Source organism: Malus sylvestris, chromosome 9 (genome assembly GCF_916048215.2).
Source record: "Malus sylvestris chromosome 9, drMalSylv7.2, whole genome shotgun sequence".
Classification (NCBI taxonomy): Eukaryota; Viridiplantae; Streptophyta; class Magnoliopsida; order Rosales; family Rosaceae; genus Malus; species Malus sylvestris.
This window is the reverse complement of record NC_062268.1, coordinates 19,013,955-19,036,685: the sequence shown is the minus strand read 5'-3', so window position 1 is coordinate 19,036,685 and position 22,731 is coordinate 19,013,955. Positions and strand designations below refer to the sequence as shown.

The window sequence follows — 22,731 nt, the reverse complement described above, 5'->3', positions numbered from 1 at the left end:
GCTTTTGAGAATTTGTTGTTGTCCTCCATTGATGAAGCTTTTGTGTTGAAGCTTTTGTGGGTGAAACTTTTGTGTTGAAGCTTTGTAGGTGAAACTTTGGAGTTGAAGCTTTTGTTGGGTACCATGAATTGATTTTGCTTCACACTATCTTGATCAAGATATTGTGAAGCTTTTGAGAATTTGTAGTTGTCCTCCATTGATGAAGCTCTTGTTGGCACCATAAATTGGTTTTGCTTCACACTGTCTTGATCAAGAATGTGTGAAGCTTTTGAGAATTGTAGTTTCCCTTCATTGATGAAGCTTTTGTTGGCACCATAAATTGGTTTTGCTTCACACTGTCTTGATCAATAGTGTGTGAAACTTTTGAGAGTTGTGGTTGAACTCTTTTGATGAAGCCTTTGTTGGCACCATACCATAAATTGGTTTTGCTTCACACTGTCTTGATCAAGAGTGTGTGAAGCTTTTGAGAATTATGGTTGCCCTCCATTGATGAAGCTCTTGTTGACACCATAAATTGGTTTTGCTTCACACTGTCTTGATCAAGAGTGTGTGAAGCTTTTGAGAATTGTGGTTGCCTTCCATTGATGAAGCTCTTGTTGGCACCATAAAGTGGTTTTGCTTCATACTGTCTTATCCAAGAGTGTTTGAATCTTTTGAAAATTGTGGTTGCCCTCCATTGATAAAGCTCTTGTTGGCACCATAAATTGGTTTTGCTTCACACTGTCTTGATCAAAAGTGTGTGAATCTTTTGAAAATTGTGGTTGCCCTCCATTGATGAAGCTCTTGTTGGCACCATAAATTGGTTTTGCTTCACACTGTCTTGATTAAGAGTGTGTGAAGCTTTTGAGAATTGTGGTTGAACTCCTTTGATGAAGCTCTTGTTGGCACCATAAATTGATGAAGCTAATGTGTTCACCTCTTCCCCTTTTTTTTGGGAGGGGGGGAGAGGGGGTACTGCAAGTTTGAAATTTGAAAACTCCCTAGCTTGTGTGGAAGTTTGAAGACTTTCCATGTGGGGTTTTCTTATGGTTTGAATTTTGAATTTTGAATTTCGAATTTCTTTGGCCATGTTGAACCCTATAAGAATGAGAAGTTTCCACTCTTTTCATTGTCTTCATTTGCTTATTTTGTAGTGATTTTTGGAGATAGAGTGCTCTTATAGTTGAGAGGGATTCCGGCATTGCTTTGCACCATCTTCAGGTTGGTAATCTTCTCCACTAGATCACATGCTTTCATTCTTGTTGAATTGTTTAAGTGTTCATGTATTTGGTTGAGAACATAATGAACTGATTGAGCTTTTCTCCACTCCCTAGGAACTTCCTTATGTTTTGATCTTTCATGTGGTAATTGAGTTTGTTTCTGTTTGTTATAGATGTCAGAGTTTGGAAGTCCTAGTGATAAGGGCTCCCCTAACTCTAACTCTAGGTTTGAGCTTGCAATGTTGGAGTCTTGTACAAAAAATTCAAGATTGGGTAATCCTCGCAATTGCTAAGCCTTAGCCAATATTGGTTCTTCCTTCTTAATGTCAGTGGGTGAGGGGGTTGTTTGTGACTCCATACCCATATTTCGCTCTGAGTTCACAGCAGACCATTTAGTGCAAAACTTGTTAGATAACGAAAAGCAGCTTGAGGCCCTAAGGCAGTCATGTAGTATCCCCCGTAGTGTAGGAATGCGTTTGGTGCATCATGAAGAATTGTCCTCTGGACCACCCAAGGGTCATGTTATGTTCTATACCCAGATATTATTGACTTTAGGGGTGAAGCTGCCTTTGCACCCGTGGTTGCAACGGATGCTGTCTTTCATTGGATATGCGCCTGGACAACTCTACCCTGGTTTTTGGGATACCTTGATCGGGTTTTATATTATTTGGATGGAATGTGGGTTAGGTGAGCCTTCCTTTCATCAATGGTGCTACTGCTATAAAATGCGCCTGGTGAAAGCATGCACTGGGTATGCCGAGTGTGCATGTCGGAGTGAGAGAGAGCGTATTGTCTTTGGTAAGAAAAAGGCGTACTGCACTTGGAAAAACCGTTGGTGCTTTCTTTATAATGATTAGGAGTATGCTAAAAGTGTCACGCCTGAGCGACATGTTCCTACTCACTTCTAGACTGTAGGTTGTAATGTATCCATTGTTTGCATTATTTGCTATTTGTTGTGATTTTCTCTTGCTTCTAACATTTTTTCTTCATGCAGTGACGCGAGGGACCATCAAGCTTTCTGGACAGGAGCTAGCTGACATAGAGAAGGTGTTGAGGGTGCCCAAAGAGGATAGACATTTGGGCAAACTACGACCCTTATTTCGAAAGTACGGTTTCCAGCCCCTAGTGTCGGAGTGCCAGAGACGAGCAAGTAAGTTGTGTCTTTCATTTCGCCCCATCTTTCTTTTACAAGGTTGCATTCCTTACTTTGATTTTTCTTGTTCAGTGGAGAAAGTGGGCAAGAAAGGGGACACTAACGCCAAGAAAGGGAAATCACCCATGTTAGTTCCCGTAGACGACATTTTGTTTCACAAGGGAGCTCGTAAGCACCGGGTGAGGCCAACCCCTAAACCTAAGTCGCAAGAGGAGGTCCTCAAGATTGCTGCCTTAAAGAAGGCTGAAGTTGAGGCCATCGGGTGTGCTGCTACCATAGTTGCAAGGGAGGAGAGACGACTGTTGCCTCCTCTTCCTACCATCAATCCCATATTTCCTCCAACCATGGAGTCTACTAACCAAAAAGATGGCCCTAGCTGTAGTCGTAAAAGAAAGTACAAGGAAGAGGTTGACAGCATTCATTGGAAGGACTTGAAGGTTGCCATGCAGCCAAGTAGTTTTAGGTATGTCAATAATTGCCTGGCAGGATGTCGATCCATTATTGATGAGCTTGGCGAGCCGCTAGATGAGAACGAATCAGATCGTGACCGGATGATGAGGCTATCTTCTTATGTAAGTGTTACTTTGTCATCTCTTTGCTTTCTCCCCTCTTTTTCCTGGTAGTGACGATTATCTTGTCATGTAGGTCATGACCGAGTACGATGACAGAGAAGTCGAGCGGTACAAGGCAAAGTTTAAAGAGAATAAGCAGCTTGTGAATAACGCCAGAAAAACAAGCAAAACTTTGGCTGATGCCATCCGCCTTAAAGATGAAAACTTTGAGAGTTTGAAGAGGTGAAATGGTGAGAACGTGAGGCTCAAGAAACAATTGGAAGCAACTAAGGAACAGTTGGAGACAACCATCCTTGAGGTTTCCAAGGTTAAAGAGGAGTTGGATAGTGCCTTGGTTGAGGTTTCTGGGCTGAAGATGAGTATCCCAACTGAGAGGGATGCTGCTGTGCAGGAGTTCTTAGGTTCCCAGGCCTTTCACGATGCTTTTAGACCTCACTGCATCCGATTGGCTAATTTTGAGAAAAGGAAATGGATGGTCGTCCTTGAGCGTTATGACAATGGAAGCATTATCCGAAAGTACCATGATGAGATGAATGAGTACCGACAAAAGGGTGAAGCCTTCGTCCTCGCAGTTGATCCTAATAGTGATGATGACTCTGATAATGAGGCTAGTATCAGTGAGCAGTCTCAGGAGAGTAAGGATGGTCCTGGAGATGCTGAGGAAGGTGGTGATGACGATGGGATTGAAACGCAAAGTGATATTGTCAAGGGTTCGGCCTCAGATGAGGATGACTCGTAGTGCCCTCTCTTTCTGCATGTACTCTAGATGTACGAGTTTTTTGTTTGTGTGGCATGTGCCATGTACTCTGAATGTACTAGTTTGTTGTTTGTGTGGCTTGCGCCATGTACTAGTTTGTTGTTTGTGTGGCTTGTGCCATGTACTCTGGATGTACTAGTTTGTTATTTGTGTGGCATATGCCATGTACTCTGGATATACTAGTTTGTTATTTGTGTGGCATATGCCATGTACTCTGGATGTACTAGTTTGTTGTTTGTGTGGCTTGTGCCATGTACTCTGGATGTACTAGTTTGTTGTTTGTGTGGCATGTGCCATGTACTATGGATGTACTAGTTTGTTGTTAATTACCAAGTATTTGCACTATCATTGATGAATGCCTGGCTATGTTTGAACAAATCCTTTGTTTAGATATAAGCCATAACTTGGATGTACTAGTTCTATCCAGTAATGTTTGTTTATTTGTATAGTCTTATTGACATATACTTAGACTCGATTTCCTGTTGGAAGCATTCATGTCGAAGCTTTGAACCCAAGTGTTTCATTGCTAGGAATGTAAGAGGATTAGGACCAAGTTGTCTAAATCACCTTTTTATTGAATTCATGCCAAATAGTTTTCGTTACATAGAATGCCGAACGGCTGAAGCTTAACACTTGTACAATGTGAATTTACTTGTAATAGTACTTCAAGTGATCAGCGTTCCATGGATGGCCAATGGTCTTGCCATCGGAGCTTCTAAGCTTATAGGAGCCAGGGCGACTATGCCAACAACTTCAAACGGTCCATCCCAGTTTGGACTAAGTGTTCCTTCACTCGGGACTCTGTCGCAGAGTAATCTTTTCTTCAATACCCAGTCTTCCACTTTGAAAGAACGAGGTTTGACCCTGGAGTCATAGTAGTTGGAGATGCGCTGCTTGTAGGCGACATTCCTCAAGTGAGCCTGGTTTTTGTGTTCCTCGACTAGATCTAAGTTGAGGGTAAGTTGTTTGTCATTTTCACTTTGCACATAGTTCTGGACTCGGAACATTGCTTGCTCAAGCTTAACTGAGACAACTGCCTCTGTACTAAAAGCAAGTGAGAATGGGTTTTTTCCTGTTGATGTCCGATACAAAGTGCGGTATGACCAAAGAACTTGGGGTACAAATTCTGGCCAACAACCTTTAGCCTTGTCTAAGTTGGTTTTCAAAGTTCGCTTGATTATTTTGTTGATGGCTTCAACTTGTCCATTAGACTGTGGATGAGCTGGGAAGGCAAAACATAAGTTGATGTTGAACTTAGAGCAGAACATCCTGAACTTATTATTATCGAACTGTCACTCATTGTCAGTGACTATCGTATTGGGAATGCCGAATCTGCAAAGGATGTTCTTCCATACGAAGTCTTCTATTTTTGCCTTAGTAATGGTTGCCAAGGGTTCTACTTCGGCCCACTTTGTGAAGTAGTCAACTGCAACAATTGCATAGTGGACCTTGCCCTTCCCTGCAGGCATTGGGCCGATCAAATCAAGTTCCCATTGGGCGAAGGACCAAGGGCTGATCATGGGAGTGAGCGGCTTGGGAGGGGAATGAGGAATAGTTGCGTAGCGTTAACACTTATCATATGAGCGGGATATTTTGATGGCATCTTGGTAGAGTGTTGGCCAGTAATATCCTTGGCGAAAAGCCTTATGTGCTAAGGATCGAGATCCAGCATGATCTCCGCAGACTCCATCATGTATTTCCCGAAGGACAGTTTCCGCTTCTGCGGGCGTAAGGCATCTTAGGTATGGTAGGTTAAAACCCCATTTGTAGAGTTGTTCATTAATGATCAAGTAACGGGTAACCTTGTATCGAATCTGCTTAGCTTGGACTTTGTCATTTGGAAGGGCGCCATGAGTAAGGAATCTATAAATCGGGGTAATCCAACTATCCCTCTATTGTAAGTTGCACACTTCTGCAACCATGGTGCTTGGTGCTGCCAACAATTCGACTTGAATTTTTCTCCCAATCTTGTCTTCCACAGCTGAGGTGAGGCAAGCCAAAGCATCTGCATGACTGTTTGCTGCTCGAGGAATTTGGGTGATCTGGTAGTGGAAGTGCTGGAGCAACAATTGTGTTTGTGCCAGATATGCTGCCATAGAGCTATCCTTAGCATCAAAGTTGTTGGTGACTTGGTTAACCACCAATTGGGAGTCACTGAAGATATCAATTCATTTAACCCCAAGGTGTTTGGCCAAACGTAAGCTTGCTAGGAGGGCTTCATATTCGGCCTCATTGTTCGACGCCTTGAATTTGAAACGAATAGCATACTCCATCGCCACTTTGTTAGGGGTCGTAAGGATTAGTCCTGCTCCACAAACTTGTTGGTTGGATGAGCCACCAACATATAGACTCCATGCTGGGGCTGTTGGTTCTATTTTCTGAGCTTTCGAGCATAATGAAACCACTTCTTTAGGCGTAGAAACAACGTCGACAGGATATGTGAAGTCGGCGATGAAGTCTGCCATTGCTTGGCCATTCTCAGCTGGCTTTGGTTGGTAAGAGATGTCAAACTCACACAATGCTATCGCCCATTTGATCATTCGCTCGTAAGTGTCAGGACTTTGGAGTATCTGTCGAAGAGGATGATTGGTAAGCACGATGATGAAGTGTGCTTAGAAGTAAAGGCGAAGTTTTCGAGCAGACATGACCAATGTTAGAGCCAATTTCTCAATGTTGGAGTATCGTGTCTCTGCATCTTGTAAGGCCTTGCTAGCGTAGTGGACAGGCCGTTCGACATTACCATCATTTCGAATGAGAACGGAACTTACTGCTGAAGCTGATACCGACAAATAGATAATGAGAGTGTCACCAACCTCAGGTTTGGAGAGCAAATGGGCTTTACTCATGTAGTCTTTGAGGTTCTTGAATGCTTCAATACATTCATCAGTCCATGTAATGTACTTCTTACTTCCCTTAAGTGCTTTGAAGAAATGAGCACATCTGTCTGTGGCCTTAGAGATGAACCTAGTTAAGGCTGCCACCTTGCCAGTAAGGCTTTAGATGTCTTTTGAATTTACCGGTTCCTTCATGTCGAGGATTGCTTTGATCTTCTCGAGATTAGCCTCAATGCCTCGTTGGCTTATCATGAAGCCTAAGAATATGCCAGAGCCTACGCCGAAGGCACATTTGTTGGGGTTCAACCTCATTCTATACCTCTTCAGAATGGTGAAAGTTTCAGATAGGTTGGTGATGTGTTGGTCAGCATGTTTGCTCTTGACTAGCATATCATCAACGTAAACTTCCATGCTCTTCCTAATCTGTACAGCGAACATTGAATTGACCAGTCTCTGATAAGTCGCTCCTGCATTCTTTAGGCTGAAGGGCATGACTTTATAGTAATATAGTCGCCTGTCAGTAGTGAAGGCTGTGTGTTCTTGGTCTAAAGGGTTCATGAGGATTTGGTTGTATCCTAAGTAAGCATCCATGAAGCTTAGGAGTTCACACCTTGCCGTAGAGTCTATAAGTCTGTCTATGAGAGGAAGAGGAAAGCTATCATTCGGGCATCCTTTGTTTAGGTTGGTGTAATCGACACACATTCTCCACAAGACCTTTTGGAGCAGGAGACTTTCCTTGGTCGGATTCTTCTTAACAAGGATAACATTTGCTACCCACGTTGGATAATTGACTTTGCGGACGAAGCCTATGCCTTTGAGTTTTTCAACTTCTGCCTTCATTGCCTCATACCGTTCAGCGTCATAAGATCTTCGCTTCTATCTCACTGCTTAGTCTTGGGGTCAATACTTAAGTGATGACAGATTATATCAAGAGAGATGCCTGGCATGTCCTCGTATAACCAGGCGAAGACCTCAGTGTTCTCTTGCAAAAAAGAGATTAATGCCAACCGAATGTGTGGTGACAAGGTGGTACCAATCTTCACCATGTGATCCGAATAATCTTTTGAGATAGAGACATTCTCCAACTCTTCAGCGGGTTGTGCTTGCTGGGTTAAAGAGTCATCTCGATGATCGTCAGGTTGACTGTTGCCACCATGAAGATCCAAGTTGGCTTCGTCTAGGCTAGTCTTTATGACTTGGTCATGTATAGAAAGGGTTTCCTTGGGCACATGCAGGTGTTGTTGCTTGATCGAAGTGTTGTAACATGATCGTGCACTAAGTTGATCTCCTATGATGTAACCATTGCCATAGGGGGTTGGAAATTTCATTAACAACATATGTGTGGATACCATGGCCTTGAGATCATTGATGCCTGTGCGTCCAAAGATGACATTGTATGCCATTGGACAATCAACCACCAGGAAGTTAGTGGTAATGGTAGCTGTGTAAGGGCTTGTACCAATGGTGAAAGGTAAGTGTATGATCCCCAAAGGTTGCACGATATCACCGGAGAAGCTTATCAGAGGGGAAATCGAGCGGTCGAGCAAGTGTTCAGCTGCATTAAGTGCCCTGAAAGCTTCAGCAAACATGATATTGACCGAAGCCCTCGTGTCTACCAGGATTCATCGTACTTTAAAGTTAGCTATGTGAGCTTCCACGATCAGTGGATCGTTGTGAGGGTAGATGATACCTCTTTCTTCCTCAGGGTAGAAACATATTGGATCCTAGTTAGGCTTTTGATACTTACCTCCCCTGATGTCTTCCACGTGAAACACTTGGTGGCCAGACCTTAAAGCTCGTTCACTATTTTTCATGGCCTTGTTGGAAGATTTAGATATGGGTGTGCCACCACTTATGGAATATATCACATTTACCTGGCGTTGGTTACGGTTACCCCTTGGAGGGTGAAGGAGGAATTGATCAATTTTTCCTTCACGTGCCAAAGCTTTAATATGATCACGAAGGGTGATACACTTCTCGCCGTCATGGCCGTTATGCTCGTGGTAGCAACAAAACGTGCCCGTGTTCTTCGTGGGCTTGTAATCCGGGTGCCTCGACTTTGGCTTCGGTATCAAATGTGCTATGCTAGGATAAATGGCCACGCATGTGGCGTTCAAAGGTGTGTATACCTCATACTTTGGGGTAGGGGCTGTCCTGACACGTGCTTAACCCACTGTGTTGACTACCTGGAGTTGGGGATTATCATGGCGATACCCTTGGTTATCGCGGTAGTGTCCCTTACTCTTTTTACTAAAATGAGACTGGTGAGGATGGAAATCTTTCCTTTTGCCCTGAGATTGATATGTCTGTTGACTTGGCAAAGTATTAAGTAAGGCAGGGGGAGGCACCGTTGCCGTTTGGAAGGTCGAGGTCTTCTCATTTGGTTGGATCTGGCTTCCACTCCCTACTTGCTGATAAGAGGTGGTTGTGGGGGGTTTCCCTTGATATGTCTTTGCCTCGACGGATGCATGGTTGTAAGCCTATGCCATCACCTCAGAGTAAGTCTTCCAAGTGTTGGCATTGATTATGTACTTGAAAAAACAATCACGTAGGCCTGCCGTGAAGGCCTTGAGGGCGGTCTTGTCATCTACCTCAGCGTAGCAAGAATACTCATGGCTAAAATGACCAGCATACTCTCATAGTGACTCGTTCGGCTTCTAGCGGATAGTGTACAAGTCATCTGCAGAATGCAAGCGATCGGTTTGTACGATGTGTTGAGAGACAAACAGTTCCTTCAGTTTCTCAAATGAGTCTACTGTCTCAGGTGGAAGACGACAATACCAATTTAGAGCTTCGCCAGAAAGGGTGGAGGGGAAGAGAAGACATCGCTCTTCGTCAATGTGCATCCGATATGCCATGGTGGACTCAAAGAGGTTAAGGTGTTCAATTGGGTCTTCCCTTCCAGTATAGAGTTGTAAACCAAGCTTTTGTTTTGTCTTCGCTTGAAGGGGGGTGTCAAGGATCGTCCTTGTGAGAGGGCCAGGCCTGGGTTGGTTCCAGTCAGGTATCTCGGCCTGACGTTCGGCCTTCAACTTGTTTACTTCCTCAATGAGCTGTAGGACAAAGGGGTCTTGATTGGAGTCATGTACCATTGGGATTTTCTTTCGTAAGTCTCCATCGCCTCTTTGAAGTAAGAAAGTTTAAGCAAGGGCGTGTGATTTTTCCTTAGATTCACCGTACTGACTTCTAGGGCGAGTCTGTCAGAATACCTCAGAGTCCCCTGTACCTTCATGTTCCTCATGTCGTTCCTTCCCTAAATTACCAGCTGGCTTGGGTCGTGGGAAGGGGCCGAGTCTTTCAGAAACCCTTGGGTTATTGATCTTCGAGCATATGTGGAGGGGATTCTCTCGACGTTGCTTTAGGAAGTCTCGGCAGTCACGATAAACGGCTTTCGATCCTTCCAACCCTTCTGCAATGAGGTGTCTTCCTTCACTTCTCCTGCTTCGAGTCGAAGCAGCTGGGTTGAGAGAAGTCTCGTGTTGATCAATGTTTTGATGATTAGCTCGCTCCTCATCAGGGATACCCATGTCGAAGGAAGACGACCCTCCGTGTTGGGGGGCATCCAGATGATGGTTGATGTCCACAGGGGCAACAAGCTCGCGTGTTTGAGTACGCATAGTTTCGTGGAGCGTCTTAAAGAGCTTCTCATACTGCTCCTGGAGGACCTCATTCTTCATTGCTATTTTGTTGTTTTGAGCTTCTAACTCATCGACTTTAGCTTGAAGAGCAACACTATTTCCTTCCTTCTTTCGTTGCTTCGTACTAGGTGCAAGAGAGGTGTCATTCTGTGTGCTATGGCTTCCTTCGCTCCCCATGTTGGAGAGGGATGCCTGGTCAAAAAAGAGTGTGCGAATGGTGGAAACCAGCTTGACAAAGCTGAAGAGAGTGGGAATAAGTGTCGTTCCCACAGACGGCGCCAAATATTGATGCACAAAATCAATAAGGACTTTGGTACAACAGAAAATGTTAAGTTTGTGACCTTCGCTAGATTGCTCTGGTCACTAGTGTGGATAAGTATGTAAATGGATAAAGACAGGGAAGCAAACACCAGATGTACATGGTTCACCCAGATTGGCTACGTCTATGGAGTAGAGGAGTTCTCATTAATTGTGAAGGGTTTACACAAGTACATAGGTTCAAGCTCTCATTTAGTGAGTACAGGTGAAGGATTTAGTACAAATGACATTAGGAAATACTGTAAGAGAATGATCTCTATTTATAGAAGAGAGTTTCTAGTTTCATTCTGACATTGACACGTGTCGTGTTGTGATTGGCTTCTGATGTTGACACGTGTCGCACTATGATTGGCTTCTGATATCGACACGTGTCGCGCTGTGATTAGCCTCCTGGTTGGAGGGAAACTCTTCTGGGTCCTTGACAGTATAACGTTGACCGGTGCTCAGTAGTTTCGGGATTGGTTAAGTATGGTACAAACAAAAACCTTATTGGTTTTTAGTTTTTGATCAAAGTCCATTGATTTCTTGACTTTATACACCTCAGCATTTTACCATTAAAATACTTCCATGTCATCTTTTTATTTTTTTACAACAAATTTTAATTTATAATTTCTCCCACATTATCATGACACATCCCGACCCGAAATGTCTACTAGGACTCTGAATCGAGCTGTGCTAGCCGACACCTGGAAGGTGACGAAGCCATAAAGTGTGATAATGTGGAAAAAGTGAATAAATTTAAACCTAAAAGTGTTTAAATACAATAGTGCACCGTGAGCGGAAATGAACCCATTTCACACAGGACGTCAGAGCATAAGTAAAGTACAGTAAAATGGATTGAAAATCATACCATTGAAGGTAATCTCCAATACCAAGACTTGCCACAAATCCTCGTCGATACGAAAGCTCTGCTACTAGACCTAGAGGGATAAAACAAAGATGAGGCCAGAAAATAAAGTTTTAATAAAAGTCTTCTCAACAATATAAACCCTCACTGTAACACCTATTTAGCTTCCAAAAAATCATACTACGGATAAACATGAAATCAAAAGTATACTTACATCACATCCAGAAGTATACCACATCACAACATCTCATTAGCAATATAAATAATCAAGTGCTTAATAACCCATACTAGCACGCTAGTCGGAGTCACTTATGGTGACCTGTACGACTATCCATATCTTATCACTTATGCTAGCTCATCATATATGTCATCCTATATGCTAGCTCATCATATATCTCATCGCATATGATAGCTTATCATATATCTCATCACATATGCTAGCTCATCATATATCCCTACACACGAGTCGGAACCACCTATATTGGTTTATATGACAGAATTGGGTGTAAATAAGTACGCTCAAGTGCTACGATCACATGAAGACTGTGCGAATAATCGCGGGTCACCTACGAGTCAGAACCATCTATAGTGGTATATACAACAGGCATGTGCACCTACCTTGGATCCAAGGTGAGTGTAAGGTGCGGAGGGTGAACATCACGTGAAGGATTGTGCCCTGGCCACATGCAGGAACACTAATACCGGGGTGCAGGTTTATGAGCTCTAAATGCATCTCATATGACATATACAACTCATAGGCAACCTGTACAATAATGTCTGAGTTACCTAAAACATAATATAGTCATGCCATCACTCGATCATTTCAACTAATACCATAAACTCACCAGAACTTACCTGGGTGTCTTGCGTTCGCCTTTGCACTTCAAAGCATTTACAATAATTATGTGCAGGTAAAATACATATAGATAAACCATGATGCAATCTAATACTCAACCATGTTATAGCATTTTTCCAATATATACATACATATATATATATATATATATATATATATATATATATATATAATGTGGCGTAAAATGTACAATCTATAACGCCATACTACCGAAGTATTTATATTCAGAAATAATTATCGGGGATAAGTCCAACTAAACACTAGTTTAATTAACTATCATTACTTACGTTTCCTTATTTCAATTTCTTGCTTCCTTCCACATTGATTTATGACCAACATCCAATCACTAAAAATATAAGGTTAAATCTCATATTTTCACCAGTTTCCTTCACTTTACTCAATTCCCAAACAAGGTTTTTGTTTCAATTATTGTATGGCTGCATCTAACGTCTCGTTAGACTGCCTACGCACCCTAAACAGGGATCAAGCCATTCGTAGTTCACAATAGTACTTCAAAGCATTTACAGTGATTATACGCAATAAGCAATTTATAAATGTTGTGGAATTGTCAATCACACACACACACACACACACACACATATATATAATATACGATAAAAAGGAAAAGACCCATTTACTTGAGGTCCGCGCTACGACTCCCTAGCACGCATATCGAGACATCACGAACCATCGTCGCCTATGACCAATTATCAAAACATATCTCAGAGTTCGTACCGATAAAATACACAATTTACATAAAACACATCCCTACACAATTCAATTTGGAAGATTTACGTCATGGATTTTTGATCCGTTACTTCCAAAGATCCACATTTTACCTCTAGAACAACATCCTAAAGTCCCATTACGATCCAACGGTCGGATCTCCGCCAATTGCCAAAACTAAGTGGCGGTTAACCTTTTATTTCATGAACTTACAAATCCCAATTCGGGAAGATCCATACGTCAGATTCCCAATCCGTTAAGTTTCTATGGTCCTTAAATATTATATATTATAATGTATTAAAGTTTGGTTACGATCTAACGATTGGATTATTGATTCACATTTTTACTAAGTAACATATCATAAAGAATTTAGGTTCAAACGATCAACCAATGTCATACTAACATAAAAAATGAACTCAATACATCTAATTTAGGCTAAAAATAGTATTGACGGCCCTCCAGCCACGCACAGCATCACGCGTCGCCGCGGGTGGCGGTCGGCCGCCCCGACTCGCAGGAAAAATCAACTATTTCTAAAAATTCTCAAACTTCACAGAAATAAAGATCTCATTGAGTGGAACAACTTTTATACCTGTGACTAAGACCAATTTGGCCGTGAAGAGCTCCAATTTCACTCAAATCCACCGGAAACCCTAGAATGGGTGTTCTTCGATTCTCCTTTCTCGACGTTCCAACATCCCTACAACTGGTTGGGTCTTGTTCCTGGGTCCAAGGGGAGTTGATTAAGGGTGGTAATGAGTGGTGAAACTCGCCGGAAAGGAGGAATCACTGTCGAAACTCCACAGGTCACGTGCACGATTTTTACACGGTTTTGGACTTAAAACCCTTCAATCTTGGGTGAGAAAGGTAGAGGGGAGGTAGTGGAAGAGATTGTAAGTAGTATATGGTGGTTGTTCAACGAAAAAATGGCAGGAGGAGGCCGGAATTAAACCGGGTTTTGTTGGGGTTGCACGGGTCAACATGAAGGGGAAGTTCCCTCCCTCCTATTGATTTCTGATTGGTCCCCCTTCCCACTTAGTGGGAGTTCAATTTATTTAATAACTTTAGTTTAGTAACACCACTTCAAATGTCCGTAACTATACCGTTATAATCCTGACTAGCAATCCATTTTCGCCTATGTGTTCGTACCAACGAGTACTACACATATGCACTAAAGGAATAAGTTATACGTTTCTCTAGACGATGCTCCATGGAAGTCAAAGTTTGTGTCTCTAGGGGCATTTTCGTCAATTCCCTCGATTAAAATAAATAAGAACGTAAAATTAGGGACGGGTTGTCACAATCTCCTTTGTAATTGAAAATCCCAAAATTCTCTCACTCAAATTTATACTTATATTCAAATTCAACATTATTATATTGAATATGTCAAATTTAAATTTCGCCAAAAAAATTCAAACTTATTTTTTCTCCATGACCATCATATTGCAAAATCGTAACAACTGAACATTATATTGCTATGAATTCAATTTTAATTTCATTGGCTACATTCTCTTCTCTTGTTCCTTAATCCATGTACCCAACTTTTATTCTATACTACCATTGTAATTTTTTATCTAAATTTTTTGGTACCCATATATGTATAACTTTTTCCTATAAGATTTATATAGTATTTACCCTTAAGTAATTTGGTCCTATGGTTTGCTTCCATTTTGCTATCCTTTAATCATTTTTTACATTAAGAATTTATATGGGTACATTGTTTTTCTTGTTGTTGTCACATATGGGTTTTAATGTTGAAATTGTATATGGATACATTCTTGTGAATTACTATAATTGTACATGGGTACATTCTTATGGGAACATTTATCTTTTATCATGACATTCAATAAAAAAAAGAATTCTTTTCTAAGGGTGGAGTTTGCTGTTTAATCCCATAAATGTTAAAGTTCAAATCTTATGGGATTTTATATCCCATAAATGTGGTAATTTATTTTATTTAATTGCTTTAAATGTTCGGACAAAAAAAAATATTTCTTTAAAGGATGTCTATATTACAATATTTAATTTAAAATATAAAACAATTGACATGGAAATTGATTGGTGCTAATATGCTGATGTGTACAAAGTTAATGGACTTTGATCAAAATCTAAAAACTAATAGGATTTCAATTAATATACACTAATGATTAAGGACCGCATCTAAAGTATCCCATATTATTATTATTGTCATATTCTAGTATCATTATTTTTTTTTTGTTGAATTTTTTTTTATAGAAATGAAATGCCGACTTTCAATCTTTTACACATTTATAAGAAGGTATAACAGTGTGTACCGATCTATAATTTTCAAAAGAAAATTAAGCATATACTAAAAAAGTAACACCATTGTGCATGCTTGGTCTCTGCAAAAAAGTAACACTAAAAATCTATGCAACCAAAAAAGTAATAATAAAAATCTATGAATCCACTCCACAACAAGCCATTCTAGCTAGTGCATACTTGAAATACAAACCCTACTTTTCGGACCATTTTGAAAAAGAAATTATTTATTCAAAAGAAATACAAACCCAATTCTCTTCTCTTCAATCACCTCTGGATCCACCTTTAAATACACCTCCCCCCCCCTCTTTGTTTAGAACTCGCACCCAACAACTTTCTCTCATTCTCTCTCTCTCTCTCTCTCTCTCTCTCTCTCTCTCTCAATTGAGAAAATAAAATTAAAGCCTAAACTATGGAACAAAATAATCTACCAGAAATTGCCAAGAGAATATGGAGTATAGTACGTGTAGCTTTCTTCATGCTAAGAAAGGGCATTTCAAAGCGAAAGCTCCTACTGGACTTCAACATGATGATGAAGCGTGGCAAGCTCGCCAGCAAAACCTTAAGCAATCTTATGTTCCACAACCATCACCATAGCCAAAGCCACCCCCACTACAGCTGGGCCACCTCCTCTGCCGCCCAACGAGAGTACGAGTTTAGCTGTAGCAACACCCCCAACTACCATTTTCACCTCATGGGCAAGCGCCGCCACCACAACAACCACCACAACCTCTTCAAGTGTACTCAAGTGCCGCAGACTCAGGATGATGAGATTGCGACCGCAGGTGCCGTCACGGCGGTTTTGGAGATGTTGAACAATGAAGCGGTGACTGTGGAGGCAGCAGCATACGTGGCAGCATCACCGGTGCTTCCTGGGTTTGGGAAGAGCCCTATGGTCTGCCAGCTGAGGATAACGGACTCGCCGTTTCTGTTGAGGGACGCTGATGAGGAAAGCCACGTAGACAAAGCGGCGGAGGAGTTTATAGAGAAGTTCTATAAGAATTTGTGGCAACAGAGGAGAATGCATGAGGAATGAGTTTGGCGTCATGCTTATATCCCATACTTTGAAGATTAATGTGATGTGCCCTTAATGTTCAATTTGGCAAGTTATGATCGTTTTAGTACGTCTTACTGTTGTTGAGTGTTGATAAACAATAAAAGAGAACTATCTTTTTAGTACATTATTGTTGTTGAGAGTTGATATACAATAAAAGAGAACTAGCTTAATTAGTTAGTTTTAGTAGTTGTGTCAAACTGCAGTTGTTTTTTCTTAATTGATCAGTTTTCAAGTACTTGATTGATTTCTATGTTCTTGAAGAAACTGCATAAGAAAGCACACACAAAAAAAATGTTGGTCATTCCAAATTTTTAGGCTTTTACCCTTATGTGTTTTCTTCTTTAATATTAACCTTCAAATCGAATATATATTTTTTGTAAAAAGAAAAATCATAAACAGATTCTAACCTTCCAGATATATGTTCGTACAACAGACATATCATATTGTATATCACTAAAACATTTGATGCAAAAAAAATATGCATAAATTCCACAGGAATTTGTTGATTTTTTTTTCATATAAAAAAAAATTATATTGTTGCAGTGTTACAAGTAATAATTGACAATGTACAACAATGCACGCATAACTTAATAAAAACGTTCTATATAATTTGTATATTCCAATAATCTTTTATGAATTTGACTCTGAGAACGCTTGTAATCATTTGAATCTTTGTTTCCAAGTCATGTATAACCTCCAATTTACAACGAACATTTTGGGGGCCACATTATCCTACCATAATAATTGAAGGGTTAATTTGGACTTTGGAACATCAAGGAGCCAGATATTATAATTTTTATTGTGAGATTATATTCACACATCTCAAATTATTTCTTCCACATATTTTTAATTTTTTAATATTTTATACACACCACTAACACTTGACAGAAAAATATTAAAAAATTAAAAAGGTATGGGTGAAGTAATTTGGAGTGTGTAAATATAATTTCTTTTTTTCTATGTTAAAAATTAACTTGAAAAGTTCAAAACGGCTTTTACAGCTACAGTACCACTTCCACTCCATCCTGATGTGATTCCACCATGTTAAAGTGAAACCAATATAGTAGCAAAATACTGGCCCCTACCTAAAAAATATAATCTCCTTTTTATATATATTTATTTCTTCTCTCTTTTCCCTTTATTTTCATCAATTTTTATAAAAAAACTAGCTGCCTTGGTTTGGTAATTGGCTACTTTTGTAGTCAAATACCCAAATACAAATGAAAAGAAAACAACACTATTGATGTTAGGGTTTCTTAAGGGGCCGTCTTTACCAGATAGCTAAGACCTGCTACGAAGACGATGATCATGACCGCAACAATACTTGATTTTTTAGGGACGGAAATATAAAGTTGAAACTGTGGGTGAAAATTTGATCCTATTCCAGCGCATCTGATTGTGTAGGTGCATGAAAGCTTTAGGGACTGATTAATTTATTGGGTAAACCAAGTAATTATAAAATTAAAGGTTTTTCCTCGGACGTATAAAAGTAGTAAAAAGTTAAGATCATACTGAAGAGTATATAAATTAATTAAAGTTAAATTCAAAAGCAAGATCAACGTTAGGCTGTTATTTGTTACCGAGGGGTTAGATATATATGACAGAATAGATATTGATTCATCAATTGAGGTTGCTCTGTAGTATTTTTAGCACCTTGTACGATTTTTTGTGTTACTTCATACTCGTTATTTATTGTAGTGATTTCTTCTTCATCCTTTGAGTTCTTTATTCTCATTACAACGCTCATCTTCAACTATAATATTGTGTAAGATTATGCATGCCTTCATAATGGATCCATTTTAAGGAGAAAAATGAACAAAGATAATAAGATGAAGAACTTGAAGGAAATTATCTCAAAAAACTCTCCCTTCACATACATAAAAAAACCATGGGCATGCATTATTTTCTTAGTCAATCTCATAGAACAAAAGTTACCAATCCAAGCCAAAATTTTTGGCCGACAAAAAGGCAATACAAACTAGTTTAATTAATTTGGGCAAAGCTAATTTGTGTTTAAATCCAAAAGTGAACGTTCATGTTGATCCCAATAGTAGACGTGAAAGTGAGATGTATACATTGTTATTTCTTGCGGGCAAAGATGTTTGTGTTTGTAATGAATTTGTGCGCACATGTGTTACTTGCAAATTCCATATAATGATAGGTGTCATCAATCTAAACTCTCTTATAAAGCCAAAATTTTAGGCAAAATGTTAGGTGAAAATAAGAATCGAGGCATATTGCTAGACAGATGTTACTTTTTGAACTCATCTTGGTCAAGATTGACAAGCTTCTCGTATAATCTGAATCGCAGATTGAGAGTTATCAAGGATTATTTGGTGAAAACAACCGATATATTATATAAATAAAGGTTTATTGAACACACACTTACTCAAGCACGCAGACTTAGCAACTAAGAGATATTTTCTTTTTCTTTACTTAATATATTATGGGAGCATTGTCCCTCGCAAGTCGCAAATGATATGACGAAAAAACTTCCATAATTCCAATGACATTACAATGGATTTGTAGATGGGAGATTTTAGCTTCTATTTTTAGTTTTTTTTTCTTTATTGTTTAGATCCTACAAGATTTTAGCTATTCCGTTGAGGTCTGTGGTGAATGATATTCGTCATTTTATATCCACTATTCCTCAAATAAAGTCATCCATGACGCTCATGGGGATGCCCCATAGTCTCCACCAACAATAATTGGTGGCGACAGAGTAACCCTTGGTTACAATCAGCCTAGGTCTTCGGCAAATCCAAATTCTATAACCCGAATGACTACTTTAGAACACATGTGCGGAAGGTGGCAAGATGATGTAAGCATATATAATTCAATTTACATGCATGGTTAGCGGAATGTTGGATTCCATTTAATCTTATTAAATTAATCCATGTGATCTAGGTTAATCGACATGCTTGATTTCACAATACGTAAGAAATCCACTATATATCTAAAGATCCTTTAGGCTTATGTATAGAACAACTCCATAACCCAGTAGGATTACAATTTAATCCTCCACTGCACATGCGTGCCGCATGCCTTAGGAGACACTTCCTTTTGGCTTGCCACACACCCCCTTTGTCACTGGGCTTTGGTCCGGGTCACTCCTATTTTATTTATTTAATTATTCTAGTCTTTCCTTTTGGATTGTGCTTACTTATTTTATTGTAGTTCAAATAACTTACAATAGACATAAGGCTCAAATCAATATTTTTTTTGAACAAACGATATTATCTATACTAATGTATCGCCTTTGGCAAGAATCAAACATGAAGATGAATACAACTAGACCGTAGTACTAAGTGGCAAGGTCCAAACCAATTAATCAAATATAAAACAAAACATTTAATATAAACAATTTATATTAAATTCATCCTTCACCAATTTTGTCCTTTGATATCGTTCTATTGTGTGTGACCTTGTAGGTTCTCACTAAAGCTAGCAGTGAATAGATTAATCAAATTTTCTAGTTTTATATAATTAGAAACCATTCTAATTTAACCTGTAGGAATATCCACAAACTGAATAGTAACATCTAGCAATGGCTTTCAACTACCCAGATTGATCAAAATATTTTTATACAACACATGTTTAGAACCTTAGTACGGTTACAAAGCAATTCGGTTCCTCTGTCTACTTTATTCCAATCATATATTTTTTACCATGAAAAATTTGTCAAACTCTAAGCATAAATATGGTCGCCCTATTGTATCTCATGTACATTGCTTTGGCCAAAGAAATCTAGAGATAGATCGTCAAGGGGGTACTAGGATACCAACCTTCATGATTACCTAGAAGGTGACAGATTACTTATTGTGCATTCATGTACCTTCATGTTGATGCACATTATCCAGAACATCACATTATAGGGCTCCGCTATTGTTTGAGAGCTTCGAGGCAAGACCAAAGACCATATTCATAAACACAAGATAACCAGTGATGCTTCAAGTCTAAGAATTAGTTGCATCCATAACTCAGAAGTGTGGTACAATTAACAAGTAGGTAATTTGTCATCCGACACTTCTATGGTTGGTCAATGTTCAATGAACTTGATCTCATAGATGAGCACCATTATGTCTATTCTATGTCTATACATGCTTAATCTGAGATTCACTACTGAATATGACATAAATCGACTTTTATGGATGTTCGATAGTTTTTTCAATCATCTTATGGCTAGGAACATAATTTAGAACTTAATATCTATAAGGTACATATCTCAGGATTGGAACATCTTTGGCATCATGTCCCTACTACTTTAAGTTATTCCTTGGACTTATCCTAATCAACAACGAACCTTCCTAATTCGCTATTAGGTCACATGCTTGATTGACATATGTTCTCACTTGCCGTTTATTGTCGATGACTCAACATTGGGCTGCCATGTTAATTGCTTTTTGGACATACTCCAGTACGTTCACCTTGTTCCATTCTAGGGGTGAGGATTTTAATAATCGCAACGTGTCACCAAGAAGGGGCTTCTTTCTTAGCCTAAATTACGTGTTTTTCCTTGGTGAATCGTAAACAAAAGTTCGTTAGGGACTTGGTCACTTGAACGTGGATCAAAAGCTCCTTTGGAATCCTTTTGACATGCACCCTATATGCATCAGACCTAAGCATTTTCGATCGGACTACATTTAGCTTGACTTAGGTAAGACACTTATGCATATCAGTGCTCCGCTGGAATAAAATTTCTCATGAGGATTTCCTAGTCTAGATGCCTCATTCGGACTTACTTTAGGCACAAGATCGCCGCATAATGTACTTGATTTAGTATGATGGTCCGGTATTTAAGTAATCACACTTGGGGCCTAAGTTTATAGCAACCACTTGACTAATTTCAATTTCGTCCTTTCGATTATTCCCTTGAATGGCCAGAGCCCAGGTTTAAATGTTATAACCTACAACCTTAAGGTTTCATAAACTTTCCAGGAGCCTAATGGTGCATTGGAAGTTCTGGATTAGGGGGCCATGTCCCTATGTCTATAGTCCACCTTACATAACCTTGTTTATTACGGCTCGAGTTTCTCAAGCTACTAACCAAACTATGAACTGGGCTATAAGAGACTCTTAACCCTAACACTTTAAATTTTTAAACTTTCACTATTGCAAAGTTTCAAAGTTGTGTTATATTTTGGTATAATGCGGAATTCCCTGTACCGCAAAAAAAGAAGAAAAAAAAATGAACAAACAAACAAAAGTCACGCAATAATTAACTAAATCTTATTCTAAAAGAATATGGGTTTGATGGCGCTTTCGTATTGTCATTTTGTTTTTATTCCGGGTTTTTTTTCATAATTTTTTTAACGAAAAAAGTGTAGACTGACTAGTTTAAAGTATCAATAAGAGTTAATACCAATTATTTTATGTCAAAGACATAAACCAACAAAAGGAAACGAACTTCTCTATCTATGCATTCAAAGTTTATTAGGGGGAAAAAATATCATCTAAATCCAAAATAGTTTCCACATCTTAAATGTGCAAAATCATAGTTCCTTCAATACAGCTCAAACAAAAATGTCAATTTGGCATGGATAATTCATAAAAAAAACTCTCTCCTCAAAATTTAACAATTCAGATCATTTAAGATGTGAATGGGTTTGGCTTCAGAATTACGTATACACGTGTCCAAATTCATGAAAGTGCTCTTCCAACTTCCAAGCAAAAAAAGGAAATATCGATATGCAAATTTGTGGAAATATTAACAGATACTCGAATATCGGTATTGAGATCGGTTGCTTTTGATGGAAATGATGAAAATTTAAAATGAAACTTTAGGGATTATCAAACATTGGTTTGGACGTATTTAAAGATGTGTCAGAAATATTGACGATATCTGTCTATTTTAGCTGAATTGAAGAGTTTCTCCGATATGAGGTGAAGTTTAAACTTCAGCCCCCATTTCCATATCTTTTCTCTAATTATTTTGATATTTCCACAGAAATATCGACCGAAAGAAATTTTAAATATTGTTTAGCACTACATGGAGCACGGACGTCATTGGTGGAATGGATTTGGACCATTTTGGTAATTTAATCTTTTATTAAAGAATGTAAACATTACTATTCGTAGTTCATAAATTTCCAATCGTTTAGTAAACAAAATACAGCTATTAACAAATGTTTTTATAGTATTTTAGTCCTGCTAAGCAACAAAGTTACGGTATAACAATCACCACGTTCGATTTTCAACTCCTAATTTCAAGGCACTTGTTTGCAGCCTAGATTTTGTGTTGCAAATTCTCTCTCACACAATGAAGGATTTGCGATTCAATTAATGGATTCCTTTTCGTGTTATATTTGATATTTATATGTTTATAATATACCTTATATTGACATGATTTTCGTTTATATATTTATTTGAGGCTAAATAGCCAAAATAGTCATTGAGATTTGCATAACTCATTACTTTGGTACCTAACATTTCAAATCAATCAAAGTGGCCCCTGAGATTGTCCACCATCCATCATTTTGGTCATTCCGTTAAAA

The 22,731-nt window shown here is 39.1% G+C and overlaps 1 protein-coding gene and 1 pseudogene across 1 annotated transcript; both read left to right on the top strand.

The window, feature by feature from the left end:
• The first annotated feature begins 2,327 nt into the window (after positions 1-2,327).
• On the top strand, positions 2,328-3,663 carry LOC126634412 (GRIP domain-containing protein RUD3-like; annotated as a pseudogene).
• Positions 3,664-15,493: 11,830 nt separating this feature from the next.
• LOC126634413 (uncharacterized) lies at positions 15,494-16,434 on the top strand. The gene has a single exon (XM_050304924.1). It carries the CDS (start codon positions 15,593-15,595, stop codon positions 16,214-16,216), a length of 624 nt encoding a protein of 207 aa, XP_050160881.1. The 5' UTR covers positions 15,494-15,592; the 3' UTR covers positions 16,217-16,434.
• The last annotated feature ends 6,297 nt before the right edge of the window (positions 16,435-22,731 follow it).

Bases quoted from the DNA above. Each gene is read 5' to 3' on its own strand.
- LOC126634413 (XM_050304924.1), top strand. From the start codon at position 15,593: ATGGAACAAAATAATCTACCAGAAATTGCCAAGAGAATATGGAGTATA.